General features: G+C 40.4%; 2 protein-coding genes and 4 non-coding genes across 6 annotated transcripts; 1 reads left to right on the top strand and 5 right to left on the bottom strand.

Annotated features, from left to right (window-relative positions):
• The first annotated feature begins 2,773 nt into the window (after positions 1-2,773).
• On the top strand, positions 2,774-10,057 carry b3gnt5b (UDP-GlcNAc:betaGal beta-1,3-N-acetylglucosaminyltransferase 5b). Its single transcript, XM_018677228.2, has 2 exons — positions 2,774-3,139; positions 5,555-10,057. The coding sequence occupies exon 2, from the start codon at positions 5,875-5,877 to the stop codon at positions 7,036-7,038; it is 1,164 nt and encodes a 387-aa protein (XP_018532744.1). The 5' UTR covers positions 2,774-3,139; positions 5,555-5,874; the 3' UTR covers positions 7,039-10,057.
• Positions 10,058-13,437: 3,380 nt separating this feature from the next.
• On the bottom strand, positions 13,438-18,487 carry eif4a2 (eukaryotic translation initiation factor 4A, isoform 2). The gene is made up of 11 exons (XM_018677224.2): positions 18,326-18,487; positions 17,331-17,388; positions 17,088-17,220; positions 16,696-16,835; positions 16,117-16,285; positions 15,925-16,034; positions 15,444-15,587; positions 14,875-15,012; positions 14,677-14,766; positions 14,323-14,402; positions 13,438-14,241 (listed from the first exon to the last, which is right to left on the bottom strand). Exons 1-11 carry the CDS (start codon positions 18,352-18,354, stop codon positions 14,097-14,099), a joined length of 1,236 nt encoding a protein of 411 aa, XP_018532740.1. The 5' UTR covers positions 18,355-18,487; the 3' UTR covers positions 13,438-14,096.
• On the bottom strand, positions 15,165-15,348 carry LOC127142416 (small nucleolar RNA SNORA81). Its single transcript, XR_007813145.1, has one exon. It is a non-coding gene; the product is annotated as a small nucleolar RNA SNORA81 (small nucleolar RNA).
• LOC127142417 (small nucleolar RNA SNORA81) lies at positions 15,688-15,867 on the bottom strand. The gene has a single exon (XR_007813146.1). It is a non-coding gene; the product is annotated as a small nucleolar RNA SNORA81 (small nucleolar RNA).
• LOC127142418 (small nucleolar RNA SNORD2) lies at positions 16,394-16,468 on the bottom strand. The gene has a single exon (XR_007813147.1). It is a non-coding gene; the product is annotated as a small nucleolar RNA SNORD2 (small nucleolar RNA).
• On the bottom strand, positions 16,972-17,045 carry LOC127142419 (small nucleolar RNA SNORD2). Its single transcript, XR_007813148.1, has one exon. It is a non-coding gene; the product is annotated as a small nucleolar RNA SNORD2 (small nucleolar RNA).
• Positions 18,488-18,622: the final 135 nt, after the last annotated feature.

Genomic DNA, 18,622 nt, shown 5'->3' with positions numbered 1-18,622 from the left:
AAAAACAGGATGAGTGCTTGATGAGCTGAAAACAAATTCTACTTTTGAAACAAAGCATGCATGCATTTTTCTTTGCATATGAGTAAGTGTGTGCACAGACCTACACATATCTGTTTTTGTACACTTTCCATGAAAAATCCCATGATGCATTAGACATGTGCACAGAAGGACCTGACTATCTTGTACTGTAGTCCTCTACATCTGTGACTTCCTGACAAGCATCTCCTCTAATCAGGTCATTTGGTATATTTTTAGATATCCATCTACTGTACCAGTCAGTTGCTAAACTCAGGTGAAATTCTGAGCAGCTGCTTTATTAACTGAGGTTTGACAGTTTGGAGGCTGCTTGTTTGTCTCAGTCTTCAGTGAATGGAAAATAAGTGTAGACAAAACTCATATTCATTTTCTGATGCAAACCTAACACCTCAGTCAATTTGTGGTGGGAACACTGTAACCTGCTTTTACAATAATAAAACATAGGCGTTTTTCAGGGTTTGTGTAAAAAAAAAAAAATACCAGTATAGTCATATTTGCTGTGTTTATCTTTGGTATGTTTGTGTGTATTCAAACACACTGAGCTAATTCAGTGTCATTGCATGCACACTGACAAACCTATAGCCACAGAGCATGCAAATATATTGACTAGATCAACTGGGTTGACCTAGTCACAGAAACACCTCACAATGAATTAGATGCAACATGATGTGTCCTTAAACCAGCAGCTGCATGCCAGGGAGGAGGGGGAAAGGATCATTTTGCGGGGGAAATGTCTTTATGTTACAAATAGGAACACACAGGAATACACTTCTAATTAGACCTACAGTTATTTTCCAGCATCACCTAAAGAGTGGATGTAAAAACAAGATGAGTCTATCGCTGTGCTAGCTGCTGAGGCCTTGCTTATGAGCTATCTGCTAACCCTGCTAACATGCTAAGATTCAGCAGGTGCAGTGTTTCTATGTGATGCACTAATTATTATATGATTTTCTGGTTCTTTCTTAAAAACTAAAAATAAATGAATGAACATTCTCTCTTTTCCCTATAACTGGGACTGATAGAGCCATAGGTAATCAACCTATGCTGTGAACAGTGTAAACACACATCTCTTTAGACTGGTGTTTTACAATAATCTGATCATGGCTGTTGTATTGTCCTAGTGGGGTAGCCCCTTCATGCTGATACAACAAGCAGTCTGAGAGGAGAGAACAGCACTGATGCTTAATTTAACAGTGAAGAGATCCATCCATCCATTATCTATACCGCTTATCCATTAAGGGGGCCTTAACGGAAGGGGGCCGTCACGGGCCTATCCCAGCTGTCATCACCAGCATACATACACATATACAACACATATACAGACAAACAACCATATTCACAGGAGAGAATGCAGGGAGAACATGCAAACCCAGGCTCGAACCGGGGCTCGAACCAGGGCTCGAACGGCGATGGTGCTAATCACTATACCACCGTGCCGCCCATGGTGAAGAGATGAGTTTGGAACTTCCCGGTAGTTGACATAGAGGTATCCATTCTCTGACAGTTTCAGAGGGTGTTCCACCACAAAACAAAACATTCAAAGTAGTGAAACAGGGGAAGATTTTAATATCTGTGCTTCTGTGGCAAAGATATTCAGCATATTCAAATGCTGATATCAAAATCCCACACATAAAGGTCAGAAAGACTTTTAAAAAAAACAGTAGCAAGAGACATATGAATCATTTCCTAGATAATCTGAACCTGAATCTGAAACAGTTCCTGACAGATCAGGAACTGTTTCAGGTCAGACAAAGATAGTGTAATGTTCTTCTGTCATTCTATTGTTCGTGTATCACTCAGAGTTAGTTCCCCTGCTATCTTAAAAATGTGAGTTAATTGAACTTAGGTTAGAGAGTTCAACATGAAGAAAAAACAGATGATTTTTTTGAAACTTGAGAAAATAAGCTCAGTTAAAATATGAAGTTAAAGTTAGAATATTAAGTTACATCTATAGTTTAGTTACACAGACAGATTTGCTTTCCTTTGACATTTTCTCAGTTTAAAGAATTCAGTTCTTTATTTGATGTGAAGAATGTACAGCTCCAGCTGTTGAGGCCATTTTGTACCAGAGTCAGTACAAACACAACATGGCTGGCTGCTCCCAATGACTTTGTGAAGTTCTAAGTGTGTAGGGGTCATGACTGAATTCAATACTACCTTCATTGTGGTTAACACTGTGAGTCTCTGAAGAGTTATAACTCTCTAACAATGCATGCTGGGAAATCTGCTAAAATGTTACCTTTGTTTCTTTAAAGTAACTGGTATTACAAGGTGCTAGCAGGTTAGCATGCTAACGTCTGTAGAGAGAAAAGATTGTTGCTGGGGACAGCTTTTAGCAAAGGTAAAGGAATTAAGACTGATGCTGAACTCACAACATTTCTTCTAGGCTAACAAATAAACTACTACTAATGCTAAAGTTGGCTGTGTAGTGATAGCAATAACTTACATAAAGGACCTTTAAAAACATAATTTAAGAGTTGACTGAATGGTTCATTCATCCAACTCATTATTTCACGTTAAAAAACTTCGGTTAGAACAACTCATGATGAGTTTATGAGTTATAAAATCGTCTGATAATTTAAACTTGTTGGATTCACAATTTACAAAACTTACATATTTACATTAAGTTAATGAGAAGAGATTGGTTGACTTAATTCCTGTATGATGTTTTACAGTGCCGGTGTGATGTTTTACAGTATGGAGTGTAGACCACCCCCACACTGAGAGGAGGAGGGAGTGAGGGAGGAAGAGAGGGAGGGGAGTGAGAGGAACCAAGGCAACTGGCTCATGTGCAAGCAACTTGGAGTCTACACACTGGCAGCAGAGAAAGGATCAAACAAAAACACATTCTCTCACACCTTCACAAGTATTCTCACACACGCACACACGCACACACACACACACTCCTCCTCCTCAGCGGGAGTCTGACTGTTAAACTGGACTGATACTAGCGTTTGACGAGCACTTCACGTCCTGTCATCTGAAGGAAAAGTATACTTAAAGCAGAAGAGAGGATCTGTGGAGGGGAAAAGAAGACTCAGGGAGGAAAGGAGACTGTTGCTGCCACTGTGCTGGATTCACACCAAGATATTTCAATTAGCCGGTAAGTGTTGGAGTGATCGGTTGAGTTGTGGTGTGCTCTTCCCTCCCTTGAAACCCCTGTCTGTATATTTCAAATCTATTTATAAAAATGGTGACTTTGGAAATATGTTAGTGGGGTGGTTCACGTTCACAGCACTTGTTTTAGATGCAGCTTAGACGGAAGAGTGAGGATTAACGCTTGTATTTATGCTCTGGTACAGGATCTTGGTGTTGTAGAGTGTAGGATAACACTTGAAAAAGAATGACAGCAGCAAAACCTGTTTATATGGCATGTACTGACAACACCTTCAGTAAATAATCTAAATACAATTAACTCTAAGCAAATAGAAGCAACCAGTGTGAATTGCAGCCATTAATAGAACACAGAAGCACAATAGAAAAACAATTATCAAAGGAAATTGTTTAAAAAACAACAACAACAAAAAAAAAAAAACCTGAGGCCGTACAGGCAGTCACATTGTTGGAAGATGACACCGTTCCCCTGTAACAAGAGCCCAGTCTCTGTGGACGTCATATTCACACAGTTGTATTTCGGATCTTTTGTGGTTTTCTTACAGAGCAAACAAGACAGTCCAGTCTCATACAGATTCCCTGAAAGTGAATGTGTTTCACATTTCAGGAAGTTAGCAATTCCTCCCAGAACTCTATGTTTTCATTCTTATCATATGCACTGGTTTTCTATAAGGTGGAACATGTGATAAATCATAGAAAATACATTTAGTTAGATGTTCTACTATTCTAGAAGCCAGAATGATTTAAGAATGATTACATGTATATAAGAGGCAAAAGAAGGTATATTATGTGGCTGAACACCTAGACCTAGACATCTCATCTACATTGCAAAAAAGTATCTCATTGAACTGTAGTTGTATCTGTCTATGCTGCTGGTTTTATTTAAGATTTCTACCTCTGCTCCAACACAGTAGAGGTGAATGGAACTTTTGCTGCTCCAAGAATTTTCAGAGAAATGTAAAAAAAAAAAAAAAAAACAAGAAAGAAAGAAGAAAAAAGAAAAGAAAAAAAAAGTCTAGGAACTTGTTTTTCTAGAATCAATGTCTTTGTTACTACTTGTGGACAGTTTTCATTGTGAGTACTTTCTAGCTCAGAAACAGACCCTATTAAAACCATTTAGAATGTTTTCTGTTGGAACATTTAAAAAAAATTTAGTTTTTCAATGCTGTTAACACAACATTGTGTTGGGGAAGAAGCAGATATATCAAAGCATGCGCATAACAAAACGTGTCGGTCACAGTGTAGTTGGTATGTGAGCTTATCTCTGTGTTTCCCAGTAAAACCTCATCAATCCATGTCCTATAGCTCATAGGAACAAGCATTTATTGTTGACATATGTTTTATGACAAGCTGTAAAATGGGGTGTGGACAAATGGATTTATGTGACTATTTTTTTCTGTGTAAGAGGAGATGGCAGATGTGAGCCAGAGGTGAGGCAGAGGTGAGGCAGAGCTTCTCATTATCAGGCGGAGAGAAAAGAAAACCATTTATGAGCCAGTGACCCCATTAGGCACAGGCCATCCAGCGATGTTTAAAAAGCTCTCGGGGTGCGGTGGGAGTCCCAGGCCCCGGGCCCATCATGATCCCCCCTTGGTTTTAGCCCAGGCCCGGGCGGAAGCGGGCTATTCTTGTACCGCTTTGTGCTGCAGAGCTATTCTGACGGTGCCCATTGTGTCCGAGTGCTTTCCATGACTCTCAGCGATTTCTGTGGACCTGTGCCTTAAACCCCTCCATTATGGACGAGCTTGTATTGCAACATTTGCTGTGTAGGCTTTTGCATTCAGTTGCCCCCACAACCCCACCCCAACCCCCGACCTACCCAGTAACGTTTGGCTTTTCAGCTAATGTTACTACTCTTTCCACAGAAACACTGGTGCAGCCAAATGCAAAGGTCAGATCTAACCACAACAAAAGCTTCTGTTCAACGTAGTTTATGTTGTGTGTCTACTGAAAAAACACAGTTAAAATGATCTGAGCGCGTGTTTTCTCTTTCTGAGAAATACGGTACAAGTGTGGTCCTAGTTTACAGTGAGAAACTTGTTTAATTTAATGAATAAATTGTCTATGTTTGTCAGTGACATCCTGAGGTGATTAATAGCTAAGTTGACAGCAGATGATCTATTTATGACCATAAATAAATGCTGCACGTCACAACAAATTACGAAACGAACACGTGCTTGTTAAATCATAACCTAACATGACAGAGGAGAAAAACTCCAACATCTGTCAGACTTCGCTTCCTAATAGGGAAGATATTGGTCAAACAGACATTGTGAAAATGTGGTATGTTTCCATTTCCACTTCCTGCTGTTGAAAGAAAAAAAAAGCAGTGGTTTCAATTGTGTGTTCAAAAAAAGCATTTGTTGAACTCTGCCACCCTTTAAATCATGTTCTCCCTTCTCAGATCTTTCAGACGACAGCTTAATGGGTGAAAGATGAATTGCCATCTCCTGGGCGACTGTGACTTTGTGAGTTACTCTGCCTGCAATGGAGGATGTTTCCTAACAGATCCAGTGACTCCCACCGCTGCCTGCACCTCTTTCTGAATGTGGAAGGCCTAGGATGGAAGACCCACCACGTGCTGCTCTGAGGCACTGGAACAACACTCTCAACCTCCACATCCTCAGCCTTTTTGTCTCCTACGCACACACTGACGCAACCAGCTGCTTCGCCACCGTCACCAACCAGACAGGGACCACCGCCACGGGGTGACAAGATTCCAGGATGTTTTTGAAATTCCGCCGAATACGAAGATGCCAGTGCATGCAGCTGATGACCACCTGCCTGGTGTTGTCAGTGGTGATGGTTTGCTGGGAGCAACTGGACAACAGCGTCGTCAGCCACGTCAAATCCTACTCCTACCGCTACCTAGTCAACCGCTTCATCTACATCAACAAGAGCCTCACCATCCCACGCGAGCAGGCAAGAAGCTTCAGCAACTTTCAATATCTGCTGGACCACCCAGATAAGTGTGCCGGAAAGGACGTCCTCCTCCTCCTCTTTGTCAAAACGTCCCCAGAGAACATTGAGAGACGGAATGCCATCAGATCGACCTGGGGTAATGAGACCTACATCCAAAACACCCTGGGAGTGACAGTTAAGGTGGTGTTTGCCTTAGGAGTGCCTCAGACCAAGAAGGAGGAGCCCTCATGGAGTAAGAGGAGTGGAATCGGCTTCCAGGAACAACTCGTCCACGAGGACAGTCTCCACGGTGATTTGATCCAACAAGACTTCTTAGACTCCTTCCACAACCTGACCCTGAAGCTCATCCTGCAGTTCCACTGGATGCACAGCCGCTGCGCACACGCCCGCTTCCTCATGACCGCTGACGACGACATCTTCGTCCACATGCCCAACCTGGTGAGTTACCTGCAGGACATGAGCAGCAGGGGCGTCACAGACTTCTGGATTGGTCGAGTGCACAGAGGGGCGCCACCCATCCGCAGCAAAGACAGCAAGTACTACGTGCCCTTTGAGATGTACCAGTGGTTGGCGTATCCTGACTACACGGCTGGAGCTGGGTATGTTGTCTCCGGCGATGTAGCGGACAAAGTCTATCAAGCTACACTGACCCTGAACGCCTCTATTTACATAGATGATGTGTTCATGGGCATCTGCGCTAACGCCATTGGTGTGACCCCACAAGAGCACGTCTATTTCTCAGGGGAGGGCAAAGCGCCTTACCACCCTTGTATCTATGACCAGATGATGACCTCTCATGGTCACGTGGAGGATATCTATGACCTGTGGAAGGCGGCAACACACCCACAGGTGAAACAGAGGACCTCTGGACTCATGGGCAGGCTGTACTGCACCGCAGTGAAAATGGCGCTACTCTGTAAACCTTACTATTTTAACACATATCCCTGCAAAGCAGCCTTTTTTTAGTATTATTCAGGTTTGAGTGTGAGTCACCGTGTGACAGAGAGAGGAAGAGTGCGTCATACTGTGGATCATAATGAAATGAGGATCATTGCTGCGAATATTACCTCAGTCCTTTCAGTTGGACACCCATGTCTGTCAAAAGACTGAAGCATATGGTCTGTGTTGCAATGGGAAACAAAATCACATAATTTATCTGTTACTGTTGAGTCTTGTTGGTGCATTAATGCAATAATGCTTGTATCAGACTGACAGCAGAATGTGTTGAAAAACTAGGTCCTAAAAAGATGTTCACATGCAATCCCAAACCAAATCTCCAATAACACATCTCTTAACACAACGTTAACCAATTTCATTACCTCCGGAATGAAGGAAATACACATTTAAAAGCTTCCACAAACCACTGATGGCCCCTTATGGAAGCCTGTGTTTCTAAAATCACACCACGAAGGAGAGGTAACACCTTTGGGTGGTCATGTGATTCAGTGTGTGTGATAGACAGGCCAGTGTTGTGTCAGCTCTAAAAATGTTTCTGTGTCATGAAGTGCAAGATTCCTCACAGTGAAGTAGAATAGATGTGTAATTGGAAATAGTTCACAAACCTTTGTTTCCTCTTTTTTTTTTTAAATTACATTTGTGAAAATGTGTTTTTTAATGAAATAAAATCTACAGTTTTAGTTTTCAAATATTGTCAAAGTACTTTACTAGATAAGATGAAAATTCTCCATTTACTATTAGTTATAGAAGTACAGTACAGTTTGTTGGGCCAGAAACATGAGATCATGAACCATGTAAAGCATGAGGAAACACTAGAATGGCCAATTACTTCATTGCTTTGACTGCATCAACTCTTTTAACTGTTTCATTACAACTTTAAGGGGAAAAGTATGTCTCAAATCAGCAATGTTATTACTTAAAAAAAGGACTTAATCAAACAGTTCAATTGGTCATTTGTGCTTGAGTATGACACAGTTCCATTCTGTCTGTTTCTACGAGTATAGTCATGAATTAATAGTGAAAACTCTTGTCCTAGTGGCACTTTGACTCAGCAGAGTGGAAAAGATCATTTTTACACCCTGCCCTTTCTTTGAAGAGTTTGCATGGGGTTTTTTTCCCCCCACACACCAACAGAGCGTAACCCTCAGACATTTTTAGTCTGTTAAAGAAGCAGTTTAAGTGATGGGGAGTATTAATATTCTCTTTTTTTGTTGCTAAGCCAAAGTCTAAAAACAAGTTGAAGTTTGTTGAAGTTATGTGCTGCACCATTTCTCCCCACAAAACTACAGCTTGTTGTTTTTACACAACCTGCTTCTAGAAATTATGTTTATATATTATAACTAATTTACAACTGTAAATACATTTTCAAGGAATCATAATGTATTCACTTTTCTATTAATGTAATGAGGTTATGTTGTTAATTTACATATTTGAAAGACTGCATGTTGACACTGAACATATCAGTAAAATGTTCGCAGTTCAAAGTATTTGTTTCCTAAACCTAACCACAGAACTATATGAATGTCATTTCCAAGAGTCTGGGTTATTTTACATTTTTACCACTTTTATGTCTTTTTTGCCAGCTGCTTAGCTTAGATTAGCATACAAACTGGAAAGAAGGAAGCAGTTAGCCTGGCTCAGTCAAAAGGTAACAAAATTTTCCTGCCAGTGCCTCTAAATTACTTAATTTACCATATTATTTCTTCTTTGTTTAATTGGTACAAATATATAGGTGTAAAATGACACCACACATTTGAAAGTCCTTTAATCTATATATATATATATATATATATATATTTTTTTTTTTTTTTTTTTTTGCAAATTTCAAGGTTCAAGCTTTTGTTTTCAGTAGCTTGTCTCAGTTTGTTTTGCAGGGAAAGTCATAGACCAGGTAAAAACTTTAAAAAATAATAGAGGTACAGGAAGACAGATATAATATTATCATGAGTATCATAAAAAGTGCCTCTCCAAAATGTCATTACATTTTTTAGAAGTCAGGATAGAACTACTATTTTGTGTAAAAGTTGTCCTTAAAAGTGCTTCCTTAAGTTAAGTGTGGCATTATATTAATATGAAACCAATGTGTATCTTTAAAAAAAAAAAAAACTAACCTATTATGAAGTATCAGCTAACACCGTTAGGCAGCAAAGATATTTTCATAAATCAAGTCTGTTTTTTTTTTTTTTACAGTTAAACCACCTGAGTTCAGACAGGAAGCGTTCAACCATATGCTTGCAGTGTAGCCTACAAACTGCTTATAGAGCATGCACACCATTTGGTTGTAAGATGTCAATTACTTTTCAAACCAACTATGCACTTGCTCTCCATAGCAACAGCAGAGCGGGTGTAGGTGCCGCAGTAGCCTCATTAGAGTGGAGCTGCAAAAATCTTGCCTGAAAGCACTCCACCATTTACTACCCAAGCACCTTTTTATATGTGAAGGAATGGACTCATGAGCGTGTATGGAGCTCACTGTGAAAGCTGCTTTCCATCTGACATGTGATATGTGAAGCCAAAAATATCAGGCAGAAAGTGTCAGTGTCCTCAGAGTGTGTGATCCACAGAGGCATCTGGAGCACTGCTGCATATACAGTAATAACTGAGGCTGTCCCCGAGTCTGTGTTTAACAGACATGAGATCAGTATCATAACTGACAAACAAAACTGGTGGTCATTTTTCAGTTGTGTGACTGATTAAAACAGGCAATGAGGATACCCGTCCTGACTTATCATGTCGGGGCTGCAGTAAAATAGATGTTTTAATACACCACGACAGAGTTAAAACTTTCAGACTCACACATCACTGAAGGTGTGTGATGATGTAGTTATTTATCCGTTGTATTGTTTTCAGTAAAAACATTTTTTGGAATGACTTTGACTGTTCATTCCCCACAGTGTGTCACATATCCTCTTTTCTGCTGCAGGTGCAGGCAGGTTTCCTCATTGAGAATACTGAATGTTTCACTCAGTCCCATCTCACTGAATGCACATCTGTTAATATTAAAAGATGGGTATTGGTATAAAGTAAACATGTCTACATGTCTGTGTCTGCCAGTTTAAGGTCATGAAAATGTTGTCCTCTCCTCATTTAATCTTGACTCGCTGTGAATTGTCTATATGTTTATTTATGACACCTCATCCTGAAATGTGATGTTGCCTGGATTAGCTGTTCTCCAAACAGCTGCTCTGTTTCCATAGCAACGCATAAAGAAGAATAATTCACACAAAGGATTTAGAAAAGCCCTAAAAACACAACCAGCTGCCTGTATCTGGTTTGGACAAGATATTCATTCAGGATGATGAGCATTCAATTTCATTCATTTGAATTAGGAAATCTGATAACATCACATACAATATGTGAGCTATTTAGTCCTTCCCTTGGAGACAGAACTGGTCTGTTATTTTTAGCTTTACTCAACTGATCATTACTAAGAATCAGCCCATGAGAGGTCAGCTGCTGACTTATCAGAGGCTCATCAATGAATCTCATCTTTAGTCACTTCCCAAGAGGTGGCTTTGCAAAAATAATTGCGCTGACAAAGTCACTGTGCTAAATATAGCTGTAAACTGTGGTGGTCAATTTACCAGCTGAGAGCCATGGGGGAGCTATAACCATAGCTAATTAAAAAATAATTAAAAGAGATGGCCTTGGATCCTCCTGTTGGAAAATTATAAAACATAACCTGTTGTAACAAGCATCACACAGGATTTTACACATGTGGGTAAACTTGCTCAAGATGAACATGCTTAAGGTTGTTGAATCCTTCACAAATGTTGCTAAATGAGCAACTAGTTTCCCAACTCAGATAAGATGCACAAATGATCTGGCAGGGCAATAAAATTCAGACATAAATATATAAATTCCTTTAATGACTTAAAGAAGATTAGAATAACACACTTGCAACTGTTTGCTGAATATAAAACTACAACCAGGAAACAGATATGCCTGCTAACTAGCATGTCTCTGTCCAAAGGTTACAAAAATATCTACCATCTAGCTCTTTCTATTAATAGAAAAACATGGGATTTTTATTACCTTTGGACTATGGAAGGTCTATATAGTTTACTGACATAGGACCTGTTAGTTCTAAAATATATTAGAGGTTGTAAACATTTTCTTTGTTTCAAACACTGGTAACAAAGACCAAGATTTCCATTTTATATCTTGTAAATGTCAAACTATTCCTTTAAAACAAGTAGCTTGTTTCTCACCCTGCTTAAACAAACTGAGAGAGAGGTTGAACAGGCTTGTGTATGTCTTGGATGACATCACAGATGTCCTTGCAACATGCCAGGATTTAGTGTTTAGATGGTGTTTGGACCAGCTATCTGAACATTATTAAAAGGATTAATGAAGAATATTCAATGACAGACTGAAAGAGGACATCATATAGAAGATGTCAATGTACAGAAAATACTCACAGAACTGATACAAGCTACATTATGTGCTGTTATTGAGAGGCATGGTGGTCTTTAACACCTCTTCACGTATTGAATGTGAGTGATACCTTTGTACACATTTTTTAGAAAAGCTCAGACAGACATTTTGAAGAGAAGTGACAGATGAAGTTTTTATTTTAAGCAGAAATAAGTTCTGTGTGTGTGTTTCCATGGTGCCAGCACAAACCAAGAGTCACACATACAGAGCAAAAATACTGTGCTGTGGTTTTCTCTTTACCCGCTGCTCAGTTACACACGAGGGTTGAACCTCTAATTGGCTCAATGTGGTGTCTCTTCAAACAAATTCAGCTCATTTCCACAATGGTAAGACAAGGATTTTCTATACCAGTTTTCTATACCAGTTTACCAGTGTTTACTGATTTCTGTAGTTAACAAAACACTTCCTCAGCACCAAACAAGACTGATTACACAGTAACATGACAGATCAAATTTTGATTCCACTGACAGTACACAAGGTAAGCTGAATGCAAATAAGGTCTGACAAAGTATGTTTTGTCAGGGCTGATAATATCATGGCACTGAAAGCTGCAAGGCAAAGAGGACTGGGCTGACTTTACCTTTCTAGATCATGCAGGGAAATACACAATCGCGCCTGTTGTTGATGTCAAATATAAAAGCTGTGTCCTCGAATGCCCATTTTCACTGAGCCAAGTTAAGGGACTAAACAAAAGATTTGATATTGGGAGCTCTTGATTTTCTATTTCTGTGCTGCTTAAGGGGAATCGACACCAATTTCACACATTAAATTCTGTTTACAGGTCTTGTACTGCTGCATAAATGAAAAATATAATAATATAAAAATATAATATATAAAAAATATCACGCCTTTTGTGGCACCAGAGTGAGCTATGTAAACTGCCTCAAGTGATGTCACCTCATGCGAGTTTAAACCAACATGAATGCTGCAACTTTATTGTGGCTTATTGTCCATTCAAACTTACGTCAGATAGCCTTTAAATAGTGTCACTCAAGTTGCCTCTTATCACATTAGTAAAGATGTTGTCATTCAAAGGTTTTTAGTGTCAGATTAAAATAGTTCAGCACACACAACACAAATCAAGATGTCATACATTCAGCTTGACTGTGAGACATGGCAACCATCCCTACAGTTTGTATGTGAGAGAAGAGTGAAAGTGATCTCTAAATATCCAAAATAAATATGTGATTTCTTTAGTTGAGACCCTGTAAGGGTAGTTCTTCTGTAAAAAGAAAAAAAAAGAATAGATTAAAATATTTGATTGAAATGAATTCAAATTTGGTTAGTCTGAGAATAGATGGAAGTTTATTTGATTTTGCTTCCATCACAAAACTGGCACATGGTTGGATAAAATTTGTGTAAAATGTCTTTTAAATAGTGTGAATAACTTTACTGAATTTGGTATTTACTGAACTGACTTACATACTTAATTCATTTATTCAGTATCATAAAGTATGGTGTTAGAGGAAAGCATCTCCAATTCACCTAACATCTTATGAGGAAAAAAATATTTTAATGTAATTTGCATATATTGAAGTGGGACCAAAAAATACTGAACTGATTAAAATGTTCCATTAAATTCTCAAATGCCATGAATGCAGTTATAGAAAACTGGTGCATTAAGTGTCATATTTTGAGTGTTTGAGGATCCTTTGTTTTTGTAGAGGAACACATACAGTATTTCCCCATAGATTTTGTCGCAATATTCTTGTGTGTGGTGTTACTGCTGATTAGCCAGTAGGTGGGGCTGCACCACAAGTCTTCCTCACCAGCACCCACTGACTCTCCACACCTCCTGCTTCAGTGCTGCCATGTTGAGGGTGTAGGTGGCTTTTCAATTCCAGGGGTTACTTAATGAGTGTGTCCATCAGCAGCAGCTTCTTTAACATCTGTGCCAAATTACCATGTAAAGCAGTAGATAAATGACTGTCTACTTGAGTAGTGGACACCAACACTCCACAACAAAGTAAGTTTACTTACAGCAATTTCAGTTTATTAAGACATTCATACAATTCTGGGGAGGAGGAAATCTGAAAAGTAGTCAAGGGTGAGGGGTGGGGGGGTAGCAATATACTCTGGTAAGGGTAAAACCACATGTCAGCAAAATATGGCCAACCAGTGAGGAATTCTGATAGAGCAAGTGGGATAAAAAATATGATACATTTAAATTAACACATTCACAAAAGATAACAAAAAAGCAAGTGAATCTACAGTATAACATGACAGGTGCCTCTATTAAGCAGGCCCACAATACATCGCACATATGTTAGCATAACATAATTTGCAGACTTTATACAGCACTTATACCTTTTAGTCCACAAGTAAGTTACTAAATGGTGGAGAACATCGAATACACGCATCTTAATTGAACATGGAAAGAAATACCTGATAAGGACCTTAATGTTTACAGACCCCATGGCTTTGTAGCTCCAACCAGCCGACTGTCGAGGTTAGAATCTACAACTGTCCGAGAGGGACCACCGTAGAAGTCACCTCACTTTTAACACATACCAAAAATTCTGATCCAAGGTTTAGCATTGAGAAGTTTTTTCCCCCTCGAATAATATAAGCACAATGCAAGTGGACGATCGCTATCACTGCGTTAAAAAAAAAAAGAAAAACCTCGGGGCTCAAATCAGGTCGGCCACATTCATAGGCATCTCCTCCACAGTTGTATTGTAAAACGTCTCGATGTCCCGAAGAATCCTCTTGTCTTCCTCAGTGACGAAGTTGATAGCAACTCCTTTTCTGCCAAAACGGCCGCCGCGACCAATTCTGGAGAGAGTAAAGACGAGCCACGTTAGACTCATGCAGGCGACTGAGGTGCACGTTTGGTGCAATATGATTCCCACTTACCTATGAATGTAATTCTCTCGGTTTGTAGGAAGGTCATAGTTAATGACCAGAGAAACCTGCTGAACATCAATTCCACGAGCCTGAGAAAATGAAACAAAGGCATTTCAAATTATACTGAAATCTAAGAGACTGAGCGTTAGAACACAGTGAACATGTTATTGTCGCCCGCGTATAAGTAACAGATTCCTATATTAGAAGAACCCATTGTGGAGCACGAGCCGTAATCTCCCAAAAGTTTAAACTGCTTGGTCATTTAAGGACGGTTGCAGGATTGAGAACACTTTGGGTTTTGACTTCACCATTAATCGTCTGATATTTCTTATATACTGCCCCATTAACATCCCCCGCACTTACCAAAAGATCAGTTGTGATCAACACTCTGCTTGAGCCAGACCTAAACTCCCTCATAATGACGTCACGCTCCTTCTGGTCCATGTCGCCGTGCTGTGAATGGAGAATAATTTTAGTTAGGGAAAAGTGCAGCATAAAGACCAATAAACCTAGACAAGCAAATGGTGCAACAGAGTCAGTCAGGAAGAGAACAGATCGTACCAGAGCAGAGACTGTGAAGTCTCTAGCATGCATCTTCTCAGTCAACCAGTCGACTTTTCTCCTTGTGTTGAGGAAGATGACAGCCTGGGTGATGGTGAGAGTCTCATACAGATCACACAGGGTGTCCAGCTTCCACTCCTGAGGACATCCATGAAAAATGACAAGTCAGGTAGAGTAATACACAGTCAACTGAACAGAGTAAATCTGACATGGTATAACACAAGCCTGCGGGGGGGGGGCGCACCTCTTAACAAGCATCTATTTAACTCCATATTAAAAATGGGCAGCTGACATGTAACACAGGATCTTGAGGCGAAGGACACTGGACATTAAGAAAGAGGTCCCTCCGAGCCTCATTTACGATACTGTGCCTTTAATCTCCTTCCCTGGTGTACCCATGCTTACACGGCCACATGAGCTAAACCTGTGAGGTTTGGCTCCTGCAGTTTTAGCAGGGTGCTTTAGAGAGAAGGGAAATCTATGATGTTCATACAAGTATGACAACAGTCAAGAAACTGGAAGTTTTCCAAACTGTTACTGAATCAAGTGTTACCGATGAGTAAACCCACCTCTCGCTCCACATTTATGTAGAATTGCTTGATACCCTCGAGGGTAAGCTCTTCTTTCTTCACCAAGATGCGAATGGGGTCTCGCATGAACTTCTTGGTCACCTCTAGCACATCAGCTGGCATGGTAGCAGAGAGCAGGACCACCTGAGGGAAAAACACATTAAATGTTACCATGACTCAGAGTCAATCACTATGTAATAACTTGGTGCAGTGTTTCAAAAGTAATACATTTAAATGCAGATCTAACTGTGGCACTGCACCTTGAGAAAGAGGCCAATGAACATTAAGAAAGAGGTTCGACCACATCTCATTTTCAGTACAGTGCTTAACAGTCTCCTTCCACGCAATACTCTGCTAGCATTATTGCATGAAACAGAAAATCTGGATCACACAATTATAGCAGATTTCTGTTAATGCAGAAGGGCATCATACTTAACTGCTAAACAGTCTTGTGTTGTACTGGTATCCAAAAGATACTTACTTGAATGTTTGTGCTCAGTTTCTGGAAGATCTCATAGATCTGGTCTTTGAACCCTCGACTCAACATCTCATCAGCCTCATCCAGAACAAACATCTTAATCCATTTTGGGGCTGCACAAGAAATGCAGTGTTATAAGTCAAAGAATATGGTTCGTATAAAAGCTTTGCTGCTCAACAGGACAGTGATACTTACACAGATGTCTCCTGTTAAGCATGTCATACACACGTCCTGGTGTGCCCACCACTATGTGAGGGGCCTCAGCCTGGAGCTTCTGTATTTCGCTACGGAGATTGGTTCCTCCGATGCAGGCATGGCAGGTTGCTCCCATGTAGTCACCAAGAGCCAGAATTACCTTCTGGATCTAATTAAGGAATAAGGCAACAAAAAAACAAAAGCACTGGGTTGAGGATAATGTGGAACATATGGCATGGCAGGACATGCAAACTCAGAAGTGCAGAACAACTGTTCAAAGTGATCAGTAAAATAGAAGGAACTCTCCATTTCTAGAGTCAGTCCCGAAAGATGGTATGCCATCACATCACCCAGTTTTCCACAGCAACAAAAAGCACAGTCAAATGAAGCCAGATCACCTTTTAGACCAATGCAGCCACGGAGAGAGACTACACCAATCTTAGGGGGATACTTTGTTTCAAATTTGAAGAATTTTGACAAGTTTAAAAAATGGTACCTTAGCACTTGAATCAGTGTCCTCAATATGCTGCCTAGGTCTGAGACACTGATGAGGTTATCGTGAACTCAGGAACAGCATACCTGCTGAGCCAGCTCTCTGGTGGGAGCCAACACCAGAGCCTGAGTCTCCTTCTGCTCTATGTCCAGCTGCTGCAAGATAGAGATGGCAAACGTGGCCGTCTTGCCAGTGCCTGACTGGGCTTGGGCAATGACATCATAGCCTAATGGCAAGGGGACAAAGATTATTATTTGAAATAAAATCAGATTTATTCCAACTCAATCATAACACAGGATGCGAGAAATGCACAGATAATTTTTTCTAAGAAAGCTAACAGTATATCAGGGCAAGACTGATTTGAGTGATCAGTGGGAAAAAAAATTATCCCCATTATTGGGTAAGTCCCGAAAGATGGTTAAGCATCATTTCACTCAAATACAATATACCTACTTCTGAGTAAATTCAATTTCTGTACCTTTGATGCAAGGAATGATTGCCCTCTGTTGAATGGCAGATGGTTTTTCAAAACCATACGCATATATTCCCCTGAGAAGAGTCTCTTTCAGGTTCATATCATCAAAGTTGTCCGTAATCTCGTTCCAATTGCTCTGGATTAAAAAGAGAACAAGAGTTTATGAGTGAATGTAGGTACATGAGCTCAATGATGACTGTTTGAGGATGTGAAGAGGAAATTTGTGTTATTTTATTGTGTTTTTACCTCGATGACACCATCAGGCTCCATTCCATCTGGCCCCCCATGGTCTCTATCTCTTGAGCTATTAAAGGAGAAGTGACACAGATCAATTTACATTTCAAGTCAGCTTTAACTCCATAACTCCATCACAAAGATAGAAAGAGAAGTCTTGTGGGTAAATTAGTTAACACGGGTATGACGTGCGGTCACTCCTACCACGTGTCAGGGCACGAGGAGGCTGCTATTACACTTGCCAACGCTGTCAAGTCGCTTTTAAAGAAAGTCCCCCAATTTCACCTTAATTTAAAGCAAATGAGACGTAAAAACTACGTCAGATATGAGATGAGCGGGTCTATGGTGGTCCGGGTTACGCCCAGGGTGTCTCATTACAGTCCGGGTCTTTGCTGGGTGCACGTGTCAAATTCCACGAGCGTGGCTCAGTTACCTGCCCCCCCCCCCAAAAAAAAATTCCCGGTTATGTAAGCTCGACAAGGTTCCAGGCTCACACGCCCACTGGCTAATGTTAACTTGGGTATCAAAAGTGGTAAAGTCACATCTGTACGCGTTCGGCAGGTCTCAACATGGAGCTCTGCTTCGCTCCCCATTAGCCAATATGTCGGACAGTTGGGCCTGTGCTGCCAGCGGTGGCTCCTTCTGCCTGAGAACTAGGCCGAGCTGTACCCTGCCCCAGTGGATCATCGGACTTAGAAAATCGCCGGCCACGACAGCAAGTTGTTTCAAGAGTACATACCGCTCTTGACACCGTTCACATTAGCCATTACAAAAATAAATTACATTTCATCCAAATGGCTCGTAACGGAAATTTGGAACTGCGGTGTAGCTGGGCAGCTAACGTCACAGTGCTAACTGTTAGCAACCAGACCTGACAGCGGTTAGGGCCTAACTAGGTAGATGATTACTAATTCGGCAACATACAAGGTACACACTAGCGTTACGCGTTTAAATGCGCTTAAACATCGAGTATTGTTTGAAAAAGTGACCAAAATGTAGTATTTTACCTGTTGTAATCAGCAGAATCGCTAGACATGATCCGTTCCCAACTTCAGCATGCGACTGGAAAGATCGCTGATGGCGATGCCAACTGCCTTTATGCAGCCGGACTATTTTCACTGTTGAACTTAACGCTCATTTTCATTAACAGTGTCGTCTCTGTTGACTGACTTAATATTTGGATTACACTACATGTTATTCACCATTTACTATATACAACGGTGTATGTCAATAACCAATAAAAATGTGAAAATTGTTCCAGACTACATTTCTCAGCGGAAGGATATTGCAGTAATAACTGGTGC

The sequence above is a fragment of the Lates calcarifer genome, linkage group LG4 (genome assembly GCF_001640805.2).
Source record: "Lates calcarifer isolate ASB-BC8 linkage group LG4, TLL_Latcal_v3, whole genome shotgun sequence".
In the NCBI taxonomy this organism is placed as follows: Eukaryota; Metazoa; Chordata; class Actinopteri; family Centropomidae; genus Lates; species Lates calcarifer.
The sequence above is the reverse complement of the archived record's forward strand: the minus strand, read 5'-3'. Positions and strand labels throughout refer to the sequence as shown.